Source organism: Protomyctophum bolini, assembly GCF_963924005.1.
Source record: "Protomyctophum bolini genome assembly, chromosome: 20".
NCBI classification, from domain to species: domain Eukaryota; kingdom Metazoa; phylum Chordata; class Actinopteri; order Myctophiformes; family Myctophidae; genus Protomyctophum; species Protomyctophum bolini.
Window position 1 is genome coordinate 14,521,767 of NC_137881.1, and position 20,775 is coordinate 14,542,541.

Sequence of the window (20,775 nt, forward strand, 5' to 3'; positions counted from 1 at the left end):
ACTACCCTGTAACTACAACACACACACACACACACACACACACACACACACACACACACACACACACACACACACCTGGGGAAACATTCCTCGGGGGAAGTCATCAATCAGTTTTATGGCTTTCTCTATGGGAAAGTTTCCTCCTCTCCAACTCCAATCCATCCATTTCTCCATTTTCTTTTCTATTCCTCCTCGCTTTCCATCTGCATCAGTTTTGGTTCCTTTGCCTCGGGCACATCTGAGAACGATCCTCTCCAGTCAATTAACTTCCACTATTTTTCTCCCTCCCACCCCCCATTTCGCTATTGGGGGATAATTGGAACAAACCGGCGCGGGCGGAATGATTCCTTTCAAAGGCACTTAAAGGATGGCCGTATAGCCTGCCCTGTACAAGTTGCGTTCCCCTGTGCTCTTAAATTGCCCGCCAGTTGTAATGATCTTGAGGCGCACGGTGTGCAGTGCAGCCCCCGCCAGCCCATGCAGCCCAGCCCAGCCCAAAGGCCAGTTGGCAGATGTGAGCTGTGTATACGTCAAGAATGGGCCGGCCTCCCGCCGGGACGGGACGGGACGGGTCTGTCTGTGTGTGTCCCAATGCACTCCGTGCGCTCTGCTCTGCGAGCCGGACCTAAAAACTATACATACACTTGCTGCTCCTGCTGCTTTATGCACCAAAGATCGACCGCATGAACGCAACCAAGAGACAGGGGGAATCACATTGGACACACATGGTGAGTTTATATATGGCGTGCTTGCTGTGATGTGTGGCCTTTTCATGACTAACTATTTGTATATATTTTCATTATTATAATGTTTAATTCAGAGGATCGGTGGAGGATTTTATCGTTTGGTGGCAGACAGTGGCAGCTATAAGGCCTGTTCGCTATTAAGTGCAATAAAAGATTAAAGGCGATATATAGGCATAATACGCCTGAAAATGTATGTAGCCTCATTGTAGGCAAATGTTATAGGTTATATTTTTTTCTTCTATTTTGTAGGATAGCTCTCGAGTTTGCATTTTGCGTAATTCATCCAAATTGATTTGACATCAGTCTGGATGTCAACTTTGTCACGGACTAAAATAACAGCCTTTCTCACAAACGGTTTGAAGGCCTATAGCCTGCAATAACGTTATTTAATTCATAGGTCTATACTGTCCACATATAAGCATGGCTAGTGATATCAAACACAAATAATGGCCAGTAGGCCTAGGCTATAACAAACGGCAAAGCGACTATAACCTTTTGTCTTTTTAGCTGCAATGCAAACTGCAACGTTAATAAATAAACTATAAGAAGAGTGTCGCTGATTATTAAGAATAAATTGTCCCAGGCTAAGTTTGTTGAAAGTTCATAAATAAATTGCCAGATCAAATTTACGATAACACTCACTAAACAATCACGTGTCCTGGTTTGTTTTGAGATAAATATTTAAGCGCAGCCTTAATTACTGCCGCAAACCATGTGCAATTAGGTCTGCACAAATGGGACCATTTAGAGGTGGGCTTCTGTTGCCAAAATAAGCTAACATATGAGAAACGTGTAGCCTTGAGTTGATGAACCATCAAAAACATAACCTAAAATTTTGTATAAAGGAAACGCCCGTAAGTATATATAGATGCATTTTGTTTTTTCTTTTTTACGAAGGCTTTGTTCCTATAATCAATGTAGGAAATTAATATACATTAACATACATTATATTGAATCGTTTCTGCAGAATTTTGAAATGGGGTTTACCCATTTTTGTAGTCAAACGTTATATGGTCCAAATTAATTAGCGGCCGAGGCCTCGAATGTCGATCTGAAATTATTGTAACTTTGTAAGTAGGTATAGGCCTATAGGCATATATAGCATAGTGGGCAGTGGGACATAGTGGGACTGTATAGACGAATTGCCTTTTTGTCAACATGAGAAATACAAGTTTTAATGATTGTGCAAAAAGCTTTAAAAAAATCATTTTTGCGCATTGATCTGCGCGCAAAATAGGCGGTCTGCTCTTAATTATACAGTCTTGGGTTAGGCTACAAACGTATATGGATTTAATTTAACATTTATTAGCATTAAGCCCGAGGTTGCCTTCGGCATCACTCGAACATCAAATCACAATGATTTCATCTCCATCTGTTTTTCAATATCGCATTTGAAGCGAAACCTCCGCGGTAAAGTGCGTTGCCAATTTATGTGAGAGAGGTTGTAAACCAGCGTGGGAAGACCAAAAAAATAAGAGAAATTTGGGCGAGCCTCGCCTTCAGATATCAAGGACATGTGTTTTCTTATATTCAAAATGTCCACATGCATGTGCCTATAGGCATATAGACAGATCGATATGGATCTTTATCCCGCGGGCCGGGGGAAATATCAGTTAATCTCAAAGTGTTCCGTTAATTGCGAGTTGATTCCTGGTGGCTGATGCACTGCGGGCCTCATGTGGACAACTGGACATGTGTTTGACAACCTGAGGCAGTGGCAGTGCTTAATGCTTATATCAAAAACGTTTTCATTTTCCTGCAAGGACCCTCAAATCAATATAACCTGGCGTTGGCGACCCCCAGCCAAGTAGACTATTTTGTATCCTTGGGACTGCACAAGATTTGTGTTGTTCAAATGTTTAAAAAAGATTCCAGATTTATTTTAAGGTTATTTTTAAAATAACTGATCTACAAGTTCAAAGGGCTTTGAGCTTGTGTAATGCATATCTTGCAGCTGTCTTTATGGGTAAAGACATAAAGTGGTATATAAACCTATTTTGTAACACATTTAGCTGGGGACCACTTGGAACCCACTCATGGACCCCTGGGCGTCCCCGGGCCCCACTTTGAGAACCACTGACCCGAAGGGCTCTTTAGCTAAAGATACGAGCGGTGATAATCCATTTTGTACTGTCTGTCAGTCGTACCTCTCTCGCGCCTCCACTAAAATTAGATTATTACAACTAAAACAGTTCTCATGGAATCCCCTCTGCGTGGATTGGAATAACATGCCGCGTGGGCTTCAGTAGGGTCTGCATAGGTTGGCAGGAATGTCTTTAGGGAATATACATATAGCCTTTCTCTTCTCACCCGTTGGCCCAGTGTTGTATTTCGCATCGGTCTAAGGACAATTGGAAATTAACAAAGGTGTCAGGATGAGAACATGCAGCAACAGGTGCCTGGGTTCAGCTTCAAACATGTGGGCTATAGTGAGCTTACATTGGCTAATTGATCAGATTTATTTTAAGCCATAATACACTGGGACAACTTTGCCACAGCTTGCAGAGGTCGAGAAATAATACCCGAGGCCCCCCACCCAGTATTGGCCAATTAAGAGCTGAACTTGATTTGTCTCTTTGAGACTTTTCCAATTCCTCGTTTGTTTAAAGCGAGCCCCGAAATATCCAGTTGAAATGTATCCTACAACAACAGAATGATCAAATTATACAGCGTTTTCATTGTTCCTCGATCCGACCTGGGGAGTCACGGGGTGATCCTCTGCTATACGCTATAGTGGCTGGGCAGAGTTGCTGCCCATGACGAGGAATGTTAAAATGCATGAGTCGGACCAAATCCAGCTCATCTGCTCCCCAGCCCAATGAGCCCATAGTCTAACAATTCAAAACAGACAGGCCCTGCAGCTCCCCCCAGCATGCATGCATGGCTAACAGGTACACGCGCACATGCACACGCACACACACACACACACACACACACACACACACACACACACACACACACACACACACACACACACACACACACACACACACACACACACACACACACACACACCCTTCTCGCTCAATATAGAAACATGTTTAAATGTTAATGAACTCTTTAACATGTAAAATTGACCCTATTTTACTCACTTGAGTTTAATGAACACAATAGAATTTTACCGAGCTGGCATAATATTTTTAAAACCTCAAAGTCGGCAAGTACACCCTACCCACCATGACAGATGCGATACCAAGAGGGGTATAAGTATTTGATTGAATACGTTAATTAATTCAACAAGTGGACATTTCTATCCTCTGATGAAGGCCAGTCTGTGGCTGCAACAACTTGTTGGGGAAAACTAAAGGCTTTTCATGTGTTTTGCACAAGAATAATTGCCATACTTTTACTACCCTTTGTAGTGAAGTACTTGAAACTTAAGTATCTTGAAACTATACTGTCATAATCACGTCTTTGTTTTTTATTTTATTTTTTGTTTTATTTAGTTTTGGCATTTTATGCTTTATTTCAGATGTGTTTGTTTTTTATTTTGGTAGAGAGACAGGAAACCAAGAGCAGAGGGAGAGAGGAGAGACATGCGAGACAAGACATCTGTTTGATTCGAACCCGGGTCTTCGTGCTCACTCGGAGTTAGCGCCAGTTAGTGCGCTAACTGGCTGAGGCACAGGCAGTCCTTATTAATCACTTAAATTCGATATACTTCATTGACTGGGGTTCCCCCAAAGTTCCGTACTTGATTGGTCTTGGCTTTTTGTACTGTACACCAAATCTCTTCACAGAAACTAGACTATACAACCTCACAACAGGTTCCAATTGCGATTTGTTGGGAGCTTATATTAGATCTGCTATAATTTTGCAGAATGTTCGCCTATTATTGCAGTTTGCTTGCCTATATTATACATGACCAGAACAGGGACACTATAGGGTTCATCTCACCATCAAAGCCTTGCTTGCTCTTTCATTGCTGTTTTTTTCCTTTACTTCCATTCACCCTTGCATGTCCTGTTCTGTTACCCCCCCACTTAAAAAAAAAACACATTCTAAATTCACACTGCCCCTCCAGCAATATCATATTCCATCAAACTATAAAAGGTCTCTCTCGCATCTGACGATAGCGTTACACGAGACATTTCGAAAGTAGACTCGCCATACATTATATTGTTCCTCCTTCTCGTCAGTAAAATATCGGCCTGTTCCTTTTAACTGAGAATATAGTATATATAGGGGGAATGACACAAGGAAGTAAAAATGGACCATGTCTTGTGGAGCAGGTCTTCCAGTGTGAACATGAGGAGCGCTCTACCAGCGCCCCTGTATACGACCATGCTGTAAACATGCCCCAGGTTGTCAGCAAGTATTTTTCCAGCGTGTCTGCCGCCACGCATAGCTGCTTTTAAAGATCACCCTCTGAAGATTGTTGTTGATCTCATCGAAGCACTATTTGGGCTGTGGAAGTTCTGTTTTTTTTTCCTGCTGCTTTTTTGAAGTCCAACAGATGTTAATGATATATTTTTTTCTTTTTCCGAAAATGTCCTGTCATCTCTGGGCAGGAGATTTGGTGTACAGTAGTGAGACAACTATCATAGAGCCCCAGGAGACGCTGGTCCACTAAGTATATTGTGTTTTAAGTGGTCAGGTATGAATGTTAAAAAAAATGTTGGATACAAACTACCTATGTAGTTGTACATGAATATTTGCATACATGTTCTTCTCATCGAATTGTAAATTAGCCATGAAATGTCACCGACTCATCTTCCGTGTTCTTTCCGACACGCCTGCTGTGCCGTGTGAATTTATGGAAAGCAGTGAAGGAGAAAACCACTGAAACCGTATCCGGTGGGTTACATTGGTGGTGCCAGACGGGACGATCTGGTTTCGGAGAGAGGGTCTGGATTTGGCCTCTGGGGCACATTAACGACCCCACCGGGCCCCTCTCTGAAGAGCATCCATCTATCAAAGCAGTTGTAACTGCCTCAATTAGCCGCTTGTAATGTGACAAAGACAAGTGCAGATCACACCGGGGAATGTTAAACAACTAACCCTTTCTCCTACCATCTGTGTGTCCTTACCGCAGCCGTTATGCCTCATGCAGAATGGACTCAGTCTTGAAACTTGCCCTTGTAGCACAAATCCTCTTACAACCTTTGCCCTCCATTTATAGTCCCTTCCTTCACAGCACTTGATACTGTATAACTAACACCCTGCCTTCCTATACTCGCACCGCCTTCACCCAGGCAAGACACCGACACCGTGTGAAATCAGAGAGCTAATTAATCAAACTAACAATTAAAAGGAGCCCGCTTTTTAGCGGGCGCGTTCAGGTTCCTGCTGGGCATGTCGCGATATGTCTGGAATGCCCAGAGAAGGCACACCGGACCCCCGGAATGTGACACGGTGGCAAATGGCCTACAGTCCACCTGCTCATCACCTTGGCCACCAGTCGTGGCGTTTCCCATAGCGACGTTCTCAAAACAGAGCCATCCGATACGCCTCATGGTCCCTTTTTCTCCAGGTTAGGCCGATCGCCCTTTTTTTTCCGGAGGGAGGCCCATCCAGTATCATCATTCATCCTGGAGGTGGATTGAGGAGCAGCTTCTATACCAGATATTCAATCATGGCCACTCCGTAAGCCCCTCGGAGTGCTTGGTCCTGGGGGAAGCCTCGTATTTCGGCCGCAGGCCTAATTGAGCGAGATGACTCGGCCACTGAGGCTCTCGGGCCCATCCTCCCCAACAGGGTTGGTTTATGCAGCCCCGCTGACTGCGCTGCCAGTGTCAAACGGTTGTTAGAGCACCATCAATCTTAGAGCAGTTAAGAAGAATATTCCCAGAGCGGAACGAAAGGGGCAGGTGATAGATGAGCCACAGAGAAGGAAGGGTTGCAAAAGAAAAACGAGGGCCGTTGCCGTCAATGACATGACATGAAAAATGACATCTACAGGAGGGAGGCTGACGTCACGTTGTTAACAGTTGTCTTTGTTTGTACGTTTATGAGAGAGAAGTGATTGGTGGGAATTTGCCTCATCGGAGCTTGGTGTGAACTTTAAAAAAAGTTGCAGTCGTACATCATTTTGTCAGAGAAAGTAGAGGCATTGTTCTGTGTGTGCCTGCAGGCGCAAATTAACTAACCCTCACTGGCATCAAATCTTGACAGTGGGATAAATTACAAGCATCTCCAGTCATATAAACGGAAAGGGATTTGTTCACACTGGCCATATACAAGTCACTGTTTGTCTCAGCCACGGAAGTGCCAGAGAGGGGCTCAAGCCGAACATGCATTTCTCGAGTTCTCCCTGTAAATCTGTCCCTATATGTCTTCAACTCTAATCTCCAACTCTTCTTCCTGCTTCCCCCATTCCTTCTTTTCACTGTGTTTCTCCTACACTTCATTTTGCTCGCGGTTCAAGCTCGGGCCCACTGACTGGCCTGCGTACGCTGTCCAGTGGTAAAGTGATTTGAAACGAAGGACCATAAACGTGATGGATGTCCTCCAGCTCATGTTGTAGGCCCAGCTGTCGGGTTTGCTTTTTTGTGGTCCCGGACAGACTTGCAGGGTTTTTGTGCACTCTTCATCCACATGCATCGACCCGTTACGGGTTGAGGGCGTTTTTATTTTCAAGATGATGTGTTTTTCTTTTTTTCCCTTTTTTTTAAAGGCTGTCAAAATCACAGGGTCACACCAGAGGCCAGCAAACACAGGCAGACTATGACATTATTTTATTGGTATACTTTTAAAATGGAGACTCAGATGCGGTGATGCGTTAAAGGTGGTTTAGTGTGTTTTCAATGAAGGCACAGGTGATCCCTCTTGGATTGCTGCTCCCTTTGTGTCATATAAATGCATAGGAATGTTAGGGTTTCCTTTCATGATTTGATTCCCATGATTTTCTCTTAAAACTCAAACTTTTTCCCCCTTTGTCTATAGGCTCAATGACATGATGCCCCTGCCCTCCTCCCCTCCCCCCTCTGCCTCTGTCCTCCCTGTTGTCCTTCTGCACCTCTTCTTCCTCCCCCCGTCCCTCCTCGCCCCCGCCTTCTCCCACTCCCCTCTGAGCTGGACCTCGCCTCATGACCCGTGCTACCACCTCGATGGCCGCGCTCGCCACTGCTCGTCAGAATTCATCAACGCCGCCTACGGCGTCCCCGTCAGCGCCGGCCACTCTCTCCACGGGTCCACGGATCTGGACGGGAACGTCACCGCCCTGACAGATCTCCACAACCCACACAACCTCACCTGCTGGCTGGCCCAGAGCGGCGGGGATTGGACCCTCACCCTGCCGCTTGGCCGGCGCTTTGAGATCACCTACATAAGTCTGCAGTTCTGCCACCACGGGGAGCCCTCGGACCCCATCTCCATCTCCATACTCAAGTCCATGGACAATGGCCGCACCTGGAGGCCAATGCAGCACTACTCCAGCGACTGCCACGGGATGTTTGGCCTCCACAGCCAGACAGTGGCCCAGACCCGGCACCAGGAGACGGAGCCCCTGTGTTCAGATCCTCGTCCCCTGCAAAGACAGCGTGGGGGCATGGTGCTAGCCTTCTCCACACTGGACGGCAGACCGTCCTCCCCTGACTTCGACTACAGCCCCACCCTCCAAGACTGGGTGACCGCCACGGACATCCGCGTGGTGTTCCACCAAGTGTCCGGGGCGGCCAAAGGCGATGGCGGTCTGAGAGTGGAAGATGGCACCGGAGTCCTGAGGTGGAGGCCGGGTGCCAAGGGGGTGGCAGCGGGAGATCAGATGGACAAGATCAGTTCAGAAAACATGCCGGTGTATTCGGAGAGGGAGATAAAAAATACAGAGACCAGAGTTGGGGACAGAGGAGAGAAAAATAGCAAAGCGGGAAGGAAGGGTCACAGAGAGGATGCGCACAACGTGACCAGGAAGGGAGGTGTGGACAGTTCTAACAGGGACATACCTGCTTCCTCAAAGAAAGGTGGCAAAGGCAAAGGCCGGGGCCGCAAGAAGGACAACCATTTCTGGCAGCCGTGCCCCGACGGAGGCTGTCACTGGACTGTTGAGGGGCAGAACAGAGGCAATAAAGGAAGGGAGTTGAGGAGAAGGAGGAACAATAATAACTTGGGACTTATGTCCCGGAATTTACAAATAGTACCGGCGTCTCCTCTTATCTCTGCTCCACCTGCGCGGCCTCCTCTGGGCCTCTCTGACCTGCAAGTGGGAGGCAGGTGTAAGTGTAATGGCCACGCGTCCCGGTGCCGCAGGGACGACGCGGGGCGGGCGGTGTGCGTGTGTGAGCATCACACGGCAGGTCCAGACTGCGATGTGTGCGCCGACTTCTACTTCGACAGGCCCTGGCACAGGGCCACTCCCACTCATCCACATCCCTGTGTCGGTAAGTCCTTCTGACTGGCTCATTCTCAATGCTTTGTCAAAGGAAATTATATACTTATTGGGGAATACCACCACTCATTTTCAACATTGAACTGTTGTCATTAATAAAAATCACACCCGTGTGAAGTGAGGGTCATGTGGTCAGTGTCACATAGGGAAGGTGTACTCTGCAGTACACCTACACAACATTTTTATCCGTTTTTTGTTTAGTTTTTTTCCCCTACAAAACAATATTTTTCCAAAAACTATTCATTTGATATTTTTATCAGAAATTGTGTTTAAAAAAAAGGTTTCAGAAGCTTTCAGTGAGCCTGTAGATTGGCTCTTTTGTCTAATCTTGATAAAGGGCTTAAGTCTCGAGCTCTGACTTGCTGTATATTATGCTGAATAATCCTGTCATAATAACAGATTGCCATCACTGTGGGTTCAAGTTCAAGTCATTCGTTGAAACTTGAAAGCATACGATACGACATTATAAACTCAGCAACAAAAGTTCGGAAACTTTACTTGGTCCGTTTAATATCACTGAGACAGGAGTTGATCAAAATCCATCTATTCTACACACTAAAATCCAGAGTATTAATTGAATGTCACCTTAGCTTTTACTTTAACCATTATTTTAAACTTTAGCTGTTGGAAAAAGCGGATATACAAGCTCATAGCGGAGCACACAGACACATAGGTTTTTCAGAAAACTGTCATGATATAGAATACATGTTCAGAATCTAAAGCTTGGTAGGCTACAGATAACCAACACACCAAACATAGCCAACATATCAAAATGTATGCTTATCAACAGCTAAATATCGGCTACTGCCATCAGTTAATGTCGGTTTTATTTGCCAATACCAATATTGACCGCTAACAGCAAATATCGGCTGATACTAATAGTGTGGCCGATACAACGGTGCATCACTGGTCTCTCTCTCCCTCACTCTTCCAGCGTGTGAGTGTAATGGTCTCTCTCTCCCTCACTCATCCAGTGTGTGAGTGTAATGGTCTCTCTCTCCCTCACTCTTCCAGCGTGTGAGTGTAATGGTCTCTCTCTCCCTCACTCTTCCAGTGTGTGAGTGTAATGGTCTCTCTCTCCCTCACTCTTCCAGCGTGTGAGTGTAATGGCCATTCGACTAAGTGCCGGTTCAGCATGGAGGTGTTCCAGCAGTCGGGCCGACACAGCGGTGGCGTGTGTCAGAAGTGTCGTCACCACACCGCCGGACGCCACTGCCAATACTGCCAGAATGGATACACCCGTGACCATGGCCAGACCCTCAGCCACCGCAAGGCCTGCCAACGTCAGTTCTTATAGCTTTCTGTGCGTGTGTGTGTGTGTGTGTGTGTGTGTGCAACGGTGTGCAACGGTGGCCCGGACGGTTAGCCAGCCTGACGGCATGCGACTCCCGACCCCGCGTTTACAGTAGCTAGTTTGATGTGTGTGTGGGGCCATGTGGGGGGGGGGGGGGGGTGATGGCACAGTTTAAGTAAAAAATGTAATATGCATGTGTATGTATAAGCAAAGCACCTGCTCCGTTATATTACAAATTAAATAAAAACAGATTCCATTTCTCCCACCTCTATTTCCCATTCCAACTGCATTTGTCTTATACTGTATGTATAACGTATGTACTGTATGTACTGTAACGCTATTCCAAAGCCCCCTCAGGTAACTATATTTTCAGCAATGGTATAATCATTATTTTCGGTGGGTAATCTTGTTGAGCTGGTCATTTCGAAAGTATAGCTCTCAAGTGAAAAAAGTGTGGGCACCCCTGCGGGCGTAGTTGGTGCGTGTCTGCACTCTGCGTGGGTTTTCAAATGTGAGTGTCGACGATGACCGTGTTTATACATGTGTCTGTCTGTTTGAGTACAGGTCTGTGTGTGTGTAGATCTATGTTTAATACGCCAGCTCTATCTGTGTGTGTTACTACTACAACTCTGGACGTGTTTATGGGGTGGTTACATTGTGAGAGAGGGCAGCTATTCCTGCTAGGAACGCATGCATGCACGCACACACACACGCACGCACGCACGCACGCACACACGCACGCAGCACACACACACACACACACAATGCCCATACTCTTGGCGACACAGGACATCACATCACTTTACTGTATGTATATATGTCTCACTGGCACTTTCTATATGACTGAATATACATTTTATATTTACAAGAGATATGGACAAGAGATATGTTATGTATGTATGTATTATGTATATATATGTATATATGATGTTTTGTCATTTCTTATTATCTTTTCAACTGTAATTCATGGAAGCTTGTATGGAAAGTAATAACACACAGACACGCGCGCACACACGTGTCCATGCACGTGCACACACAGACGCTCACACAACACACGCACAGAGCCCCCTATAAGCTGTGCTGCCCGTCACCTGTACCCATGTCATTACCACTGGCAGGCATCTGCATCTGACCTGTGACCTTTGACTTGTCACATGTCCTAAGTGACTGTGACACTCAGGCATGCTCGTTGGGGGCTTGACCGCAGGCCTAATATAACCTCTGTTCATGGGGGGCGCTTTGGGTGGCAGACGGGACACACGTCCTACAGACGTGTGTGTGTGTGTGTGTGTGTGTGTGTGTGTGTCCGTATACATTCCTGGTTGTACATGCACACAGGGGTCATCAATATGTCCGTACACGGACAAAATGAATGTGTGCGTGTGGCCAGGGACGTGCAGAGTGTGTCAGAGAGGCGGGGGGTGAAATCCCGTAAAAGGGCACTTTTGCACAAAAATAGCGAAAATAGCAGATCTACAAACTCACAACGCGTTGTGCTGTGACGCGTTGAGACTTGAGAGCTTGTAGATCAGCTATTTTCGGGGTGTAACCCAGCACTCTTTTGCTAGTGGAGATGCGGTGTACAACATGGATTTCTAAACAAACGCAAAATGCTGTGTTCAAGTTCAGGAGACTTCGGTAAAAAAAGCAATTCTCCAGAATGCTGCCTTCCGGCATGGCATGGAAAGGAGTGGCATTTGCATTTATTTCACCATAGTAAACGCTACATTCGTGGTCTGGAAAGGGCAGTTGTTTTACAGACGGGTAAAATGGCAGGGGCTGAAGCCCCCTTTGATGTCTATGTGTGCACGTCCCTGCGTGATTGAGAAAGTTTAGATTTTCTTTTCTACACGCCATTATAATGTAATATCAAACTGAATGTCAGTCTCCAGGTTTTCTTCAGAATATGTATGACATCTTATTTACTGTGACACTATAATGGCACATTGTGAGTCCACTAGTACTAACTAGTTCTTCTCATTCTTTGCAAGAAGTGAGAGTGTACAAATCAAATGGAACCAAATGGTCCACTCATTTTGTATGTCCATGGTAAAAAAAATGTTTTGACAAAACACAAGCCAGATGGCGATGACCCCTGCATGCACATTCTCGATAAAAAAGTGCCCAATAGCTGTTCTTTTGTTTTGACTGGAAGATGTCATCTCAAACATTACGATGAAGTTAAGTCAGGTTAGCAGACCAGTGTAAATACTCACTTTCAAGTGTCTCCAACTGAGAAAATATTTTGAAATTCTTCATTAATGACGGTGATATTACTGAAATGGTTACCACGTTGTAGGTCCGTGATCCCCTCTTTCCGTGACACTTTAAATGCTCAGATGGATTCTCTCAGAATTTCCGAGCACACAAACACACAGTTTATGTTGTTGATGTTCCACTGATTTACATGACAGAGACCAGTGGCAATGGGACTAATCATTTTGGCCAGTTTGTCAGTGTTTGGACAAGTGGTGAGGCATTGTTTAAACAGTCCCCCACTGGAGTTAGAACAGAGATGCTTAAGTGTTTGTTTTGTTTGTTTTGTTTTTTTGCTTGAGGAGATGGTTCAGGTTTTGATATTTGGTTTTGATATTACACATCTCAAGGTTATGAAAGTTTTGTAGCAATGCTAGTGGAAACTAATGGGGACATGCTGCATTACTTACTGTACTGGGCTGGCTATAGTGTAAAGTAAACCATTGGTTCCCAACCTTCTTTATACAGTACTACCTCAGACAATATTTGACTCTTCAAGTACCACCATAATAACTAATGTTAGAATGCAAGAGCGTATACCTGCCCTTTCTGTTCCATTCCTAAGCAATAATGCTGCTGCTCTGACAATCACTAATCAGCACAACTGATGATATTTCTAATGTGATTAATCCGTTCTCAAATCTTCTATTAACGGCTAGGTGTGCCATCATGCCCATTTCAGATTAGCTACAGCCTTTCCTCTCTTCCATCTCTTCACCATTAAAACCATCAAGATGCAGAGAACAATCTCTCAAAGCAAAATTACGAAACATAATATTTCCTGATGCAGACGAGCTGCAGTGCAGTAACCTTTGTTCATTCTCTCTCGTGTTCTTCCTCAGCCTGTCAGTGCCATCCCCTGGGAGCAGTAGGTCGCTGGTGCAATCAGACGACCGGTCAGTGCCTGTGTCGGGACGGGGTGACTGGGCTGAGGTGTAACCGTTGTGCCCCAGGCTACAAACAGGGCAGATCCCCTCTACGACCCTGCATACGTAAGTCTGCAGCATTCACGGTTCCCCACAAATAATGAGTATTCAACCGTCAGCCATGTTGGATGTTGGATAATTGGGTCACCCAGCATCCTGAACACTTATACGTATATACTAGTGTACATTTATGAAGCTTTGCCTGTTAATCAAAAGATCGATTTGCCAAAGTCTCAACTGATAATCCATTTTCTTAACAGCAACAGGGTTTGTCTGTAAATACAGTATTTGCGTACCTGCTGTATGTATGTATGTCCCCTCAAAAACAGGCCACTCACAGCTCATGCAGCTACATGCAGACATCATGCAACAGAATCATTGGCCATTGGATATGAGCCACTTCCCTAGGCTTGCTCAGGGTGGGCTCTCTGTTGGTTCTCTGCTCTACATGTAGGCTAAAGTTGTTGTGATTGACACTTTAATAAAAATGTAATTTAATTGGTTTTTCATAGTAGGTTAATCTTGACAGCCAAGATCAAAATAAATACTTCATAATAGCAATCTTATGTTCTCCTTCAACCTCATTTGCTCTTGAAATAAATGGATTAATCTTCCAATCGAGGGGTCTCAGCCTTCATCAAATAGTAGCTTAAAATGAAAGATGCCGCCGTGGTCTGTTCTAATTCATCCCAGCCACCCGGGGTGTCCCGTTGCCGCCCTCCCCAGAGGCCTTTTCCACAGCAGTGTGAACATGAGCCTCTCTTAACGCCAACATCATCTCCACCTGATCTAGGATCAGCGGCAGATCAAGTGGAATTGTGACTTGTATGTATCCCTCCTCCGTCCACCGTCACCGCGTGCCAGGCTAGCGTCACAGCCGCAAGCAAGCCGGTGTGAGCGCTAATCCACGTGTGTTTCCTCTGGCTAATGGCGTGAGTGTCCGCCAATGACAACAGGAACTCTGTGGGCTCGGCGTCGCCGTGTATAAGCCCCAATCAGGTGACCGATCCGAGGGAGATGGTGAGGTGGTGAGGTTCACACCTGTCGCACGGCTCAAAGAGCTTGCCGTCAGAGGAGGCCCAGCAGACTACCCATAACTCTCCTAGTGAAAGCAGCAAGTGAAAGAAAACCTTGTTTGTTTTTACTGCCAGCGCATGTCCAGGCTATGTATAGCATCCCCCTGCTCCTCCGCTCCAACAAAAAGGCAAGCAGCAGCCAGGCTAAACTTAAACCAAGTTAGCACCCTTTATTCCCTACCCTGAGTGATTTAGGAAGTACACAGAGTCAGCCATGCACACACGCACGCACACACACACAGAGACTAGGGAAAACAAACTGACATGAGAGGCAGGCTGTATAGAGCTTTGAGGTGACCCCATTCAGGTGTCTATTTATTTTAAATCCCTGTCCAATGTTGTGTACTTCATGTACGTGCCCGGCGCACACACAGACACACACATAAATCGTCTAACATCAACCTGACTTTGACCTATGTAAGTATATGTGCACAATGCGGTGCAGACACACGCACACACACAAACAGTTCTTCGTTTCTTTGGGTGCTTGGGGGGCGGCGTGGGGTGTGCACACAGTTGGATGTGGTGTAGAGTGTCACTGGCCCAGTTGTGTCAGAGCGAATAGGGAAGTGTGAGCTTGGTAATATATAGTTGTCCTGACACTGACACACACACACACACACACACACACACACACACACACACACACACACACAGTTCTACACGGCAGCGATACGTCCGAGCGCAAACCCAGACCAGATAACCTGTGTTAGTTACTGGCTTCTGTTTATGACAAAGTCATGATAACAATATGTGGCCGTTTGACCCTACAATACAACTGTGCAGGACAGTGACATTCCTGTACGTGGAGCTAGCTCAGCTACCTCAACCCTAGATACAAGATTTCAATATGATAAGATAAGAAGACTCAAATTGTCAGAAGTCAAAGCAAGAAATAAATACAAGCGCAAAATAGTTACTCAAGTTACTCAAAGTGATGAGTGTGTCCTCAAGCTGAAGTCAAAGGGTTTATTTATATTTCTGTAACCATAAAAGGACCACACACACACACACACACACACACACACGTGTGACACACGCACACACACACACGACACAAAGCAGTTTTGACACATACTTATCTTCTGCGTGAGCATTCCTCACGCACCAAGAGGTATTCACGCATAGCACACATATTCACATTCTTGCTCTCTCCCCACACACACACACACACACACACACGAAACCTGTCACTTAGTGCACACAGCCAACTCATGTGGTCAAGGACAGGCACTCATTGCGTTCCTCTCACCTGTCTGTGCTGACATGTTTGTTTGTAGGAATTCAAGAGGTCGCCCCAACACCAGTGTTCCAACCCCAGTACAGCATAGGTGAGTGCATGCATAACTATTAAACTCTTTATTTTTCCACATGAAATCATTTGGGGCCGACCATAGCTGAATGGTTAGAGAGCCCGCCTGGGAAGCCGGTTATCTCGGAGGTCCCAGCCTAGGTTCGATTCCAGACCTCAGCAATCAAAGTGTCCCTGCAAGACACTTAACTGTGCCTGTAACTGGTCTAGGGTTAGGTCTAAATACAGACATAAACAGACATAAGATGTGCACACAATCTTCTCTGTGAAGCTGAAAATAAGTACAAAAAACATTAAAGGACCATTCACCACTTTTCAACCTATCTTCATATAAATGATAAAATAGCACAGTTTTCTATCGGTCTGTATCTCATAGGAGAGCTGTGGGCAGTTGAGAAACCATCGTTAGGCAGATTTTATTTTATTTTAAAACTATTTAGATTTTTTATATCGTGAGAACAATGGCTTCCATTTTCACATTGCAACATTTCAGGAATAGAAAGCCTGCAGTTTATATTAGCTTGGATTCCCCATCGATGATGTCACACACTGGTGGACAGGTTTCTGAAATGCCGTTCCATGAGACACAGACCGAGTAGACCGAGTAGAAAGATATTTTATCATGATTATTAGTGAAGACCAATTATATGGAAATAGGTTGACAAGTGGTGGTCCTTTTAAACATCCCCATTTTGAGACCTGGGGATGGATATATGTTGTGCCATATTGGTAACATCAGATAATTCATTGAGTCATAAACCCAACTCCATTGATTCTAATTCTGTGAAGGTATCTTTTTAAGTAGAATGGAGATAGACTGGAAATGCAGTGGCTTTTATCACCCGGTGTCATTTGTCCCACTTGTACACATTGATTAGGTCACTGTGCTCTGCTACTAGAACAACATTACATTAGGTTCCATCATCTCTGGACTTCGCTGTATTGACTACATACCACCCTCTAGTGGCTATGCGTGGCACGTTCCACCTGTTGCAGAGAGGGTCATCTGTTAGTCACAGGATACTGTGATGACAAATAGAAGCAGCCATATTGTAATTAGTGGAAAAAAATGTGATGATATATGCCAGTGCCTACTATGAAATGACTCTCTCGCTCTCTCTCTCTCTCTCTCTCTCTCTCTCTCTCTCTCAGCGGAAGAGTGTGTTTCATACTGCCAACCCTCCCAGGTTAAAGTCAGAATGAACTTGGAGACCTATTGTCTGAAGGACTATGGTTAGTGTTGTGTTGAATTGAAAATCACTAGTTTCCTTGGATACTTAAACTATCATCATCAGTTGCTAATCATTTTGTCAGTATTGAGTATTGACAATACTAAAGAAAGAGCAAACGATTAACTCTTTGTTGTCTCTGTTAGTCTTAAAGGTTCAGGTGAGAGGAATGGAGCGTTCGGGCCCGTGGTGGCAGTTCTCCGTCTTGGTGCAGACCATCTTCCGCACAGGGTCCACCTCCCGCGTCCGTAGGGGCGCCCAGGCGCTCTGGGTCCCCGACCGCGACCTGGGCTGCGGCTGCCCCGCCCTTCACGTGGGCCGCACCTATCTGCTGATTGGAGCGGAGGAAGGCGGGAGGGGCTGGGGCCCAGAGGAGAGCCGCCTGGTGGCCGACCGCTCCACGCTGGCTCTCCAGTGGCGGGAACACTGGAACTCCAAACTGCGGGGTTTCCGCGGGCAGGACAAGAAGGGCCGCTGTCCCCCGAAGTCGGCCGACCGCCACCACCACCATCACGGGGGCGGCGCCTCCAAACACGAGTCTGGCTACATCCCCCCGCACCTACTGACTGAGAAAGAAACGCAGCCTCGTCACAGCCCAAGCTCGGAGACTGTGAGCCACCCGACCAAGGACGCTGATAGCACTGTGGCGCCGGGAACGCGCACGCACGATGAGGCTGAGGCCTCGCCTCGACCTGAGAGCGCTGCTGAGCAGACCGCCTCACCGTCATTAGCCTCTCTTGTGTGCTCGACCCAAAGTCTGTTGTGAAACGTAGGAAGAGCAGAGAAAAGTCACAAAGCAAGAGAGGAACAGATGACACTCCGCTCTGGTCCCAAAAAGTCAGAGCTTTCTGTAGACACTTGACAGAGAGAGTGAAAATAAAAACTGAAAGGAGGGATCAGGAAGATGTTTCTTGCATTTCTCTCAGTATGTGTCTGTATAGGTGAAAGATGGGACAGAGATCCGAATTGAATTTCGTCTCTCTACAAAGGAAAGAGAGCTCAGAGAAACAGTAGTGTGTGTAAATGTATACTGTAACTGTGAATATGCTCACACAGACACACACACGCACTTACATACTTCAACACACATAAATTACTGATGTGATGTCTAGAGGCAGAACTAATGTGGCAAAGAAACACTTATCGATCGCCCTCATTTGAGCTTCGACATCTCAGCGGTGATGCAAAGGACAGTTTGTGGGGTAAAAGTTCAAACTGCAATCTGGAACTTATTTTAGTGATTAAAAGGACATTTTGACCAATCTGTATGGTAGAGTATGTTATACAACTCTGCAGTGGTAAAATGCTAAGTGGTAAATGGTGCATTTATATAGTTCCTTTATCCAAGGCGCTTTACATAGATTGTGCATCAATTCACCCATTCACACACATTCATACACCGATGGCGGCAGTTCAGTGTCTTGCTCAAGGACACTTTGACACAAACTCTGGGGGAGCCCGGAGTCGAGCAGGCAACCTTGCGGTTGCCATCCAGCCACTCTACCCCTGAGCCACCGCCACCGACCCGTGGCTGCAGGTGCAGGTGTAGGACACTACCGTGTAATACCTCCCCTACGCAAACTGACCTTCGGATGGCCGTCTTGGCTCAGTAGTAGGAACTCGGCTCCTTGAATGAGAGACCCATTGCAAACCTGGGTGTATAGAGCGTCGCAGTCCCCCCCCCCCCCCCCCCCCCCCCCCCCCTTTCAGAACGATGAGGGCACCGGAAGAGAATTTCCCATTCATTTTTTCCATGGACGTTTCAAAAAGTATTTATTTAAAGACCTGTAAGCCTCGGATAAAGCCAACAGCCGAGTTGACAAATCATAACACATTTTTGGGGCCGAACAAATAAAAGAATGTGTTGTATCCTGCCATTTCTTTCCTTCTTTTTATGTACGGCCCAAATAAATGTGTTTATCGTCATGATTTGTCAACTCGGCTGTTGACTTTGTCCGAGGCTTACAGGTCTTTAAACGTCTATGGGAAAATGTATGGGAAATTTCCGCGACGCTCTACAAATCTTATGGATTGCAGCATTAAATTAATTGGGTTTATTTGACCTGTCTAGATGTCATTCGCCGACGATGAGTTCTGCACTTGCAGAATGTGGCAAAGGTTTCACAGATGTAAAAGAATATATATATATATACATAGAATATGTGTATAAATACATAAAATAATAGTATAATGACCTTATGAGGTGCATTTCTGCACCCAGAGATTATACAGTATGTGATTGTATATGTGCTTTTTGAAATGTCATATGGTTTGGAAGTTCCATAAAAAAAGGTTTCTTCACACAATCTTTGAATCGTATACTGCATTGAATACAGTGTTTGTTTCTTATCTTTATTCCAAATAACAGCAGTAATGAGTGTATAGTTATGCTACTCAAAACTATAACCGTAAATTAAGACAGTTTCTTCTACATCACAATTGCCATGGGGGTACAGAGGGATTATTCAAAGATTTAACTGTTAGCTTTTGTTCTGGATGTGAATCCTCTCACACACCCACGCACGCACGCAGGCAGTGCCAGGCACGCACGCACGCACGCACGCGGACACGCACACACACACACCGACTTGTCAGGTTTCATTTAGTTTTCATATGAGACATCCGTGCACACAACTTGCTTTTAAGATTCCTGATTGAATCCTTTATATTCAACATCCTGTGTAGATAATTCATGTTATCATAATGAACCAGTTCCTGTAGTAGCAGCTGGTAATAGATACACACACGCGTGTGCGCGCACACACACACACACACACACACACACACACACACACACACGCACGCACTTCTTCTCTGATGTACCGTACACTATTTGGGGAAAGTGACACTATCTACAATCTATTCCCATATAGCGAACAGCTGACAGAGACCAAACTATAACAAAACTATCAAGAAGGTATTCAGGAACTCTGATAGGGATCTAAAAAGCAAACGCACGGCGTCATGACTTGTGTCTGCATGTGTTGGACATAGCATCATAGCCCCAGGGGGATATGGAGGATGGAGAGAGGCAGGAAGCAATGAGGAGACTGTTATGCCTAATTTATGCTCCCTCGCACGACGGTGTGGCATCGTGCCAAAAATAGCAGACCTAGTTCACGGTGCATCGCATCCGTGATGCGTTGTGAACTTGTAGGTCGAGCTTTATGAGGAGGGGGGGGGGTGTGTGGAAACGGCTGAATGAGCTCCCGTGTTGTTAGAAAACGTTGTTTTGTTAGGCATGATCTGCCGCGACTCTGTGTCGTAGCCTGTGATTGAAAATAAAATGAGATAAATAGACCCACTGACTGACTGACTCCCTCAGTGGGACCTCACACACGAGAGAGGAAGGAGAGTGTACCGTATGTGTGTGTGTGGTGCGGGTGAAAAATATATCCATATGACCGAATCACCGAAGCCTGCGTGTGCGAGCATTTGCGTGTATGTACATGCCTCTGCATGCGTGTGCAATGTGCATGCGTGTGCATGCGCGAACGCAAGCAAAGCACCTGCTCCGTTTCTCCAGGAAGCACCTGTTGCCAGTTGTCTTCTCTGCCTGGCCTCTGATGACAGTGGGTTTGATCCAAACCACCCAACCCCCCACCCAAAA

The 20,775-nt window shown here is 45.8% G+C and overlaps 1 protein-coding gene across 1 annotated transcript; it reads left to right on the top strand.

Moving 5' to 3' along the window:
• Positions 1-585: 585 nt before the first annotated feature.
• Positions 586-20,336, top strand: ntn5 (netrin 5). The gene is made up of 7 exons (XM_080792756.1): positions 586-728; positions 7,632-9,064; positions 10,167-10,355; positions 13,465-13,614; positions 15,905-15,955; positions 17,089-17,169; positions 17,312-20,336. Exons 2-7 carry the CDS (start codon positions 7,642-7,644, stop codon positions 17,929-17,931), a joined length of 2,514 nt encoding a protein of 837 aa, XP_080648882.1. The 5' UTR covers positions 586-728; positions 7,632-7,641; the 3' UTR covers positions 17,932-20,336.
• The last annotated feature ends 439 nt before the right edge of the window (positions 20,337-20,775 follow it).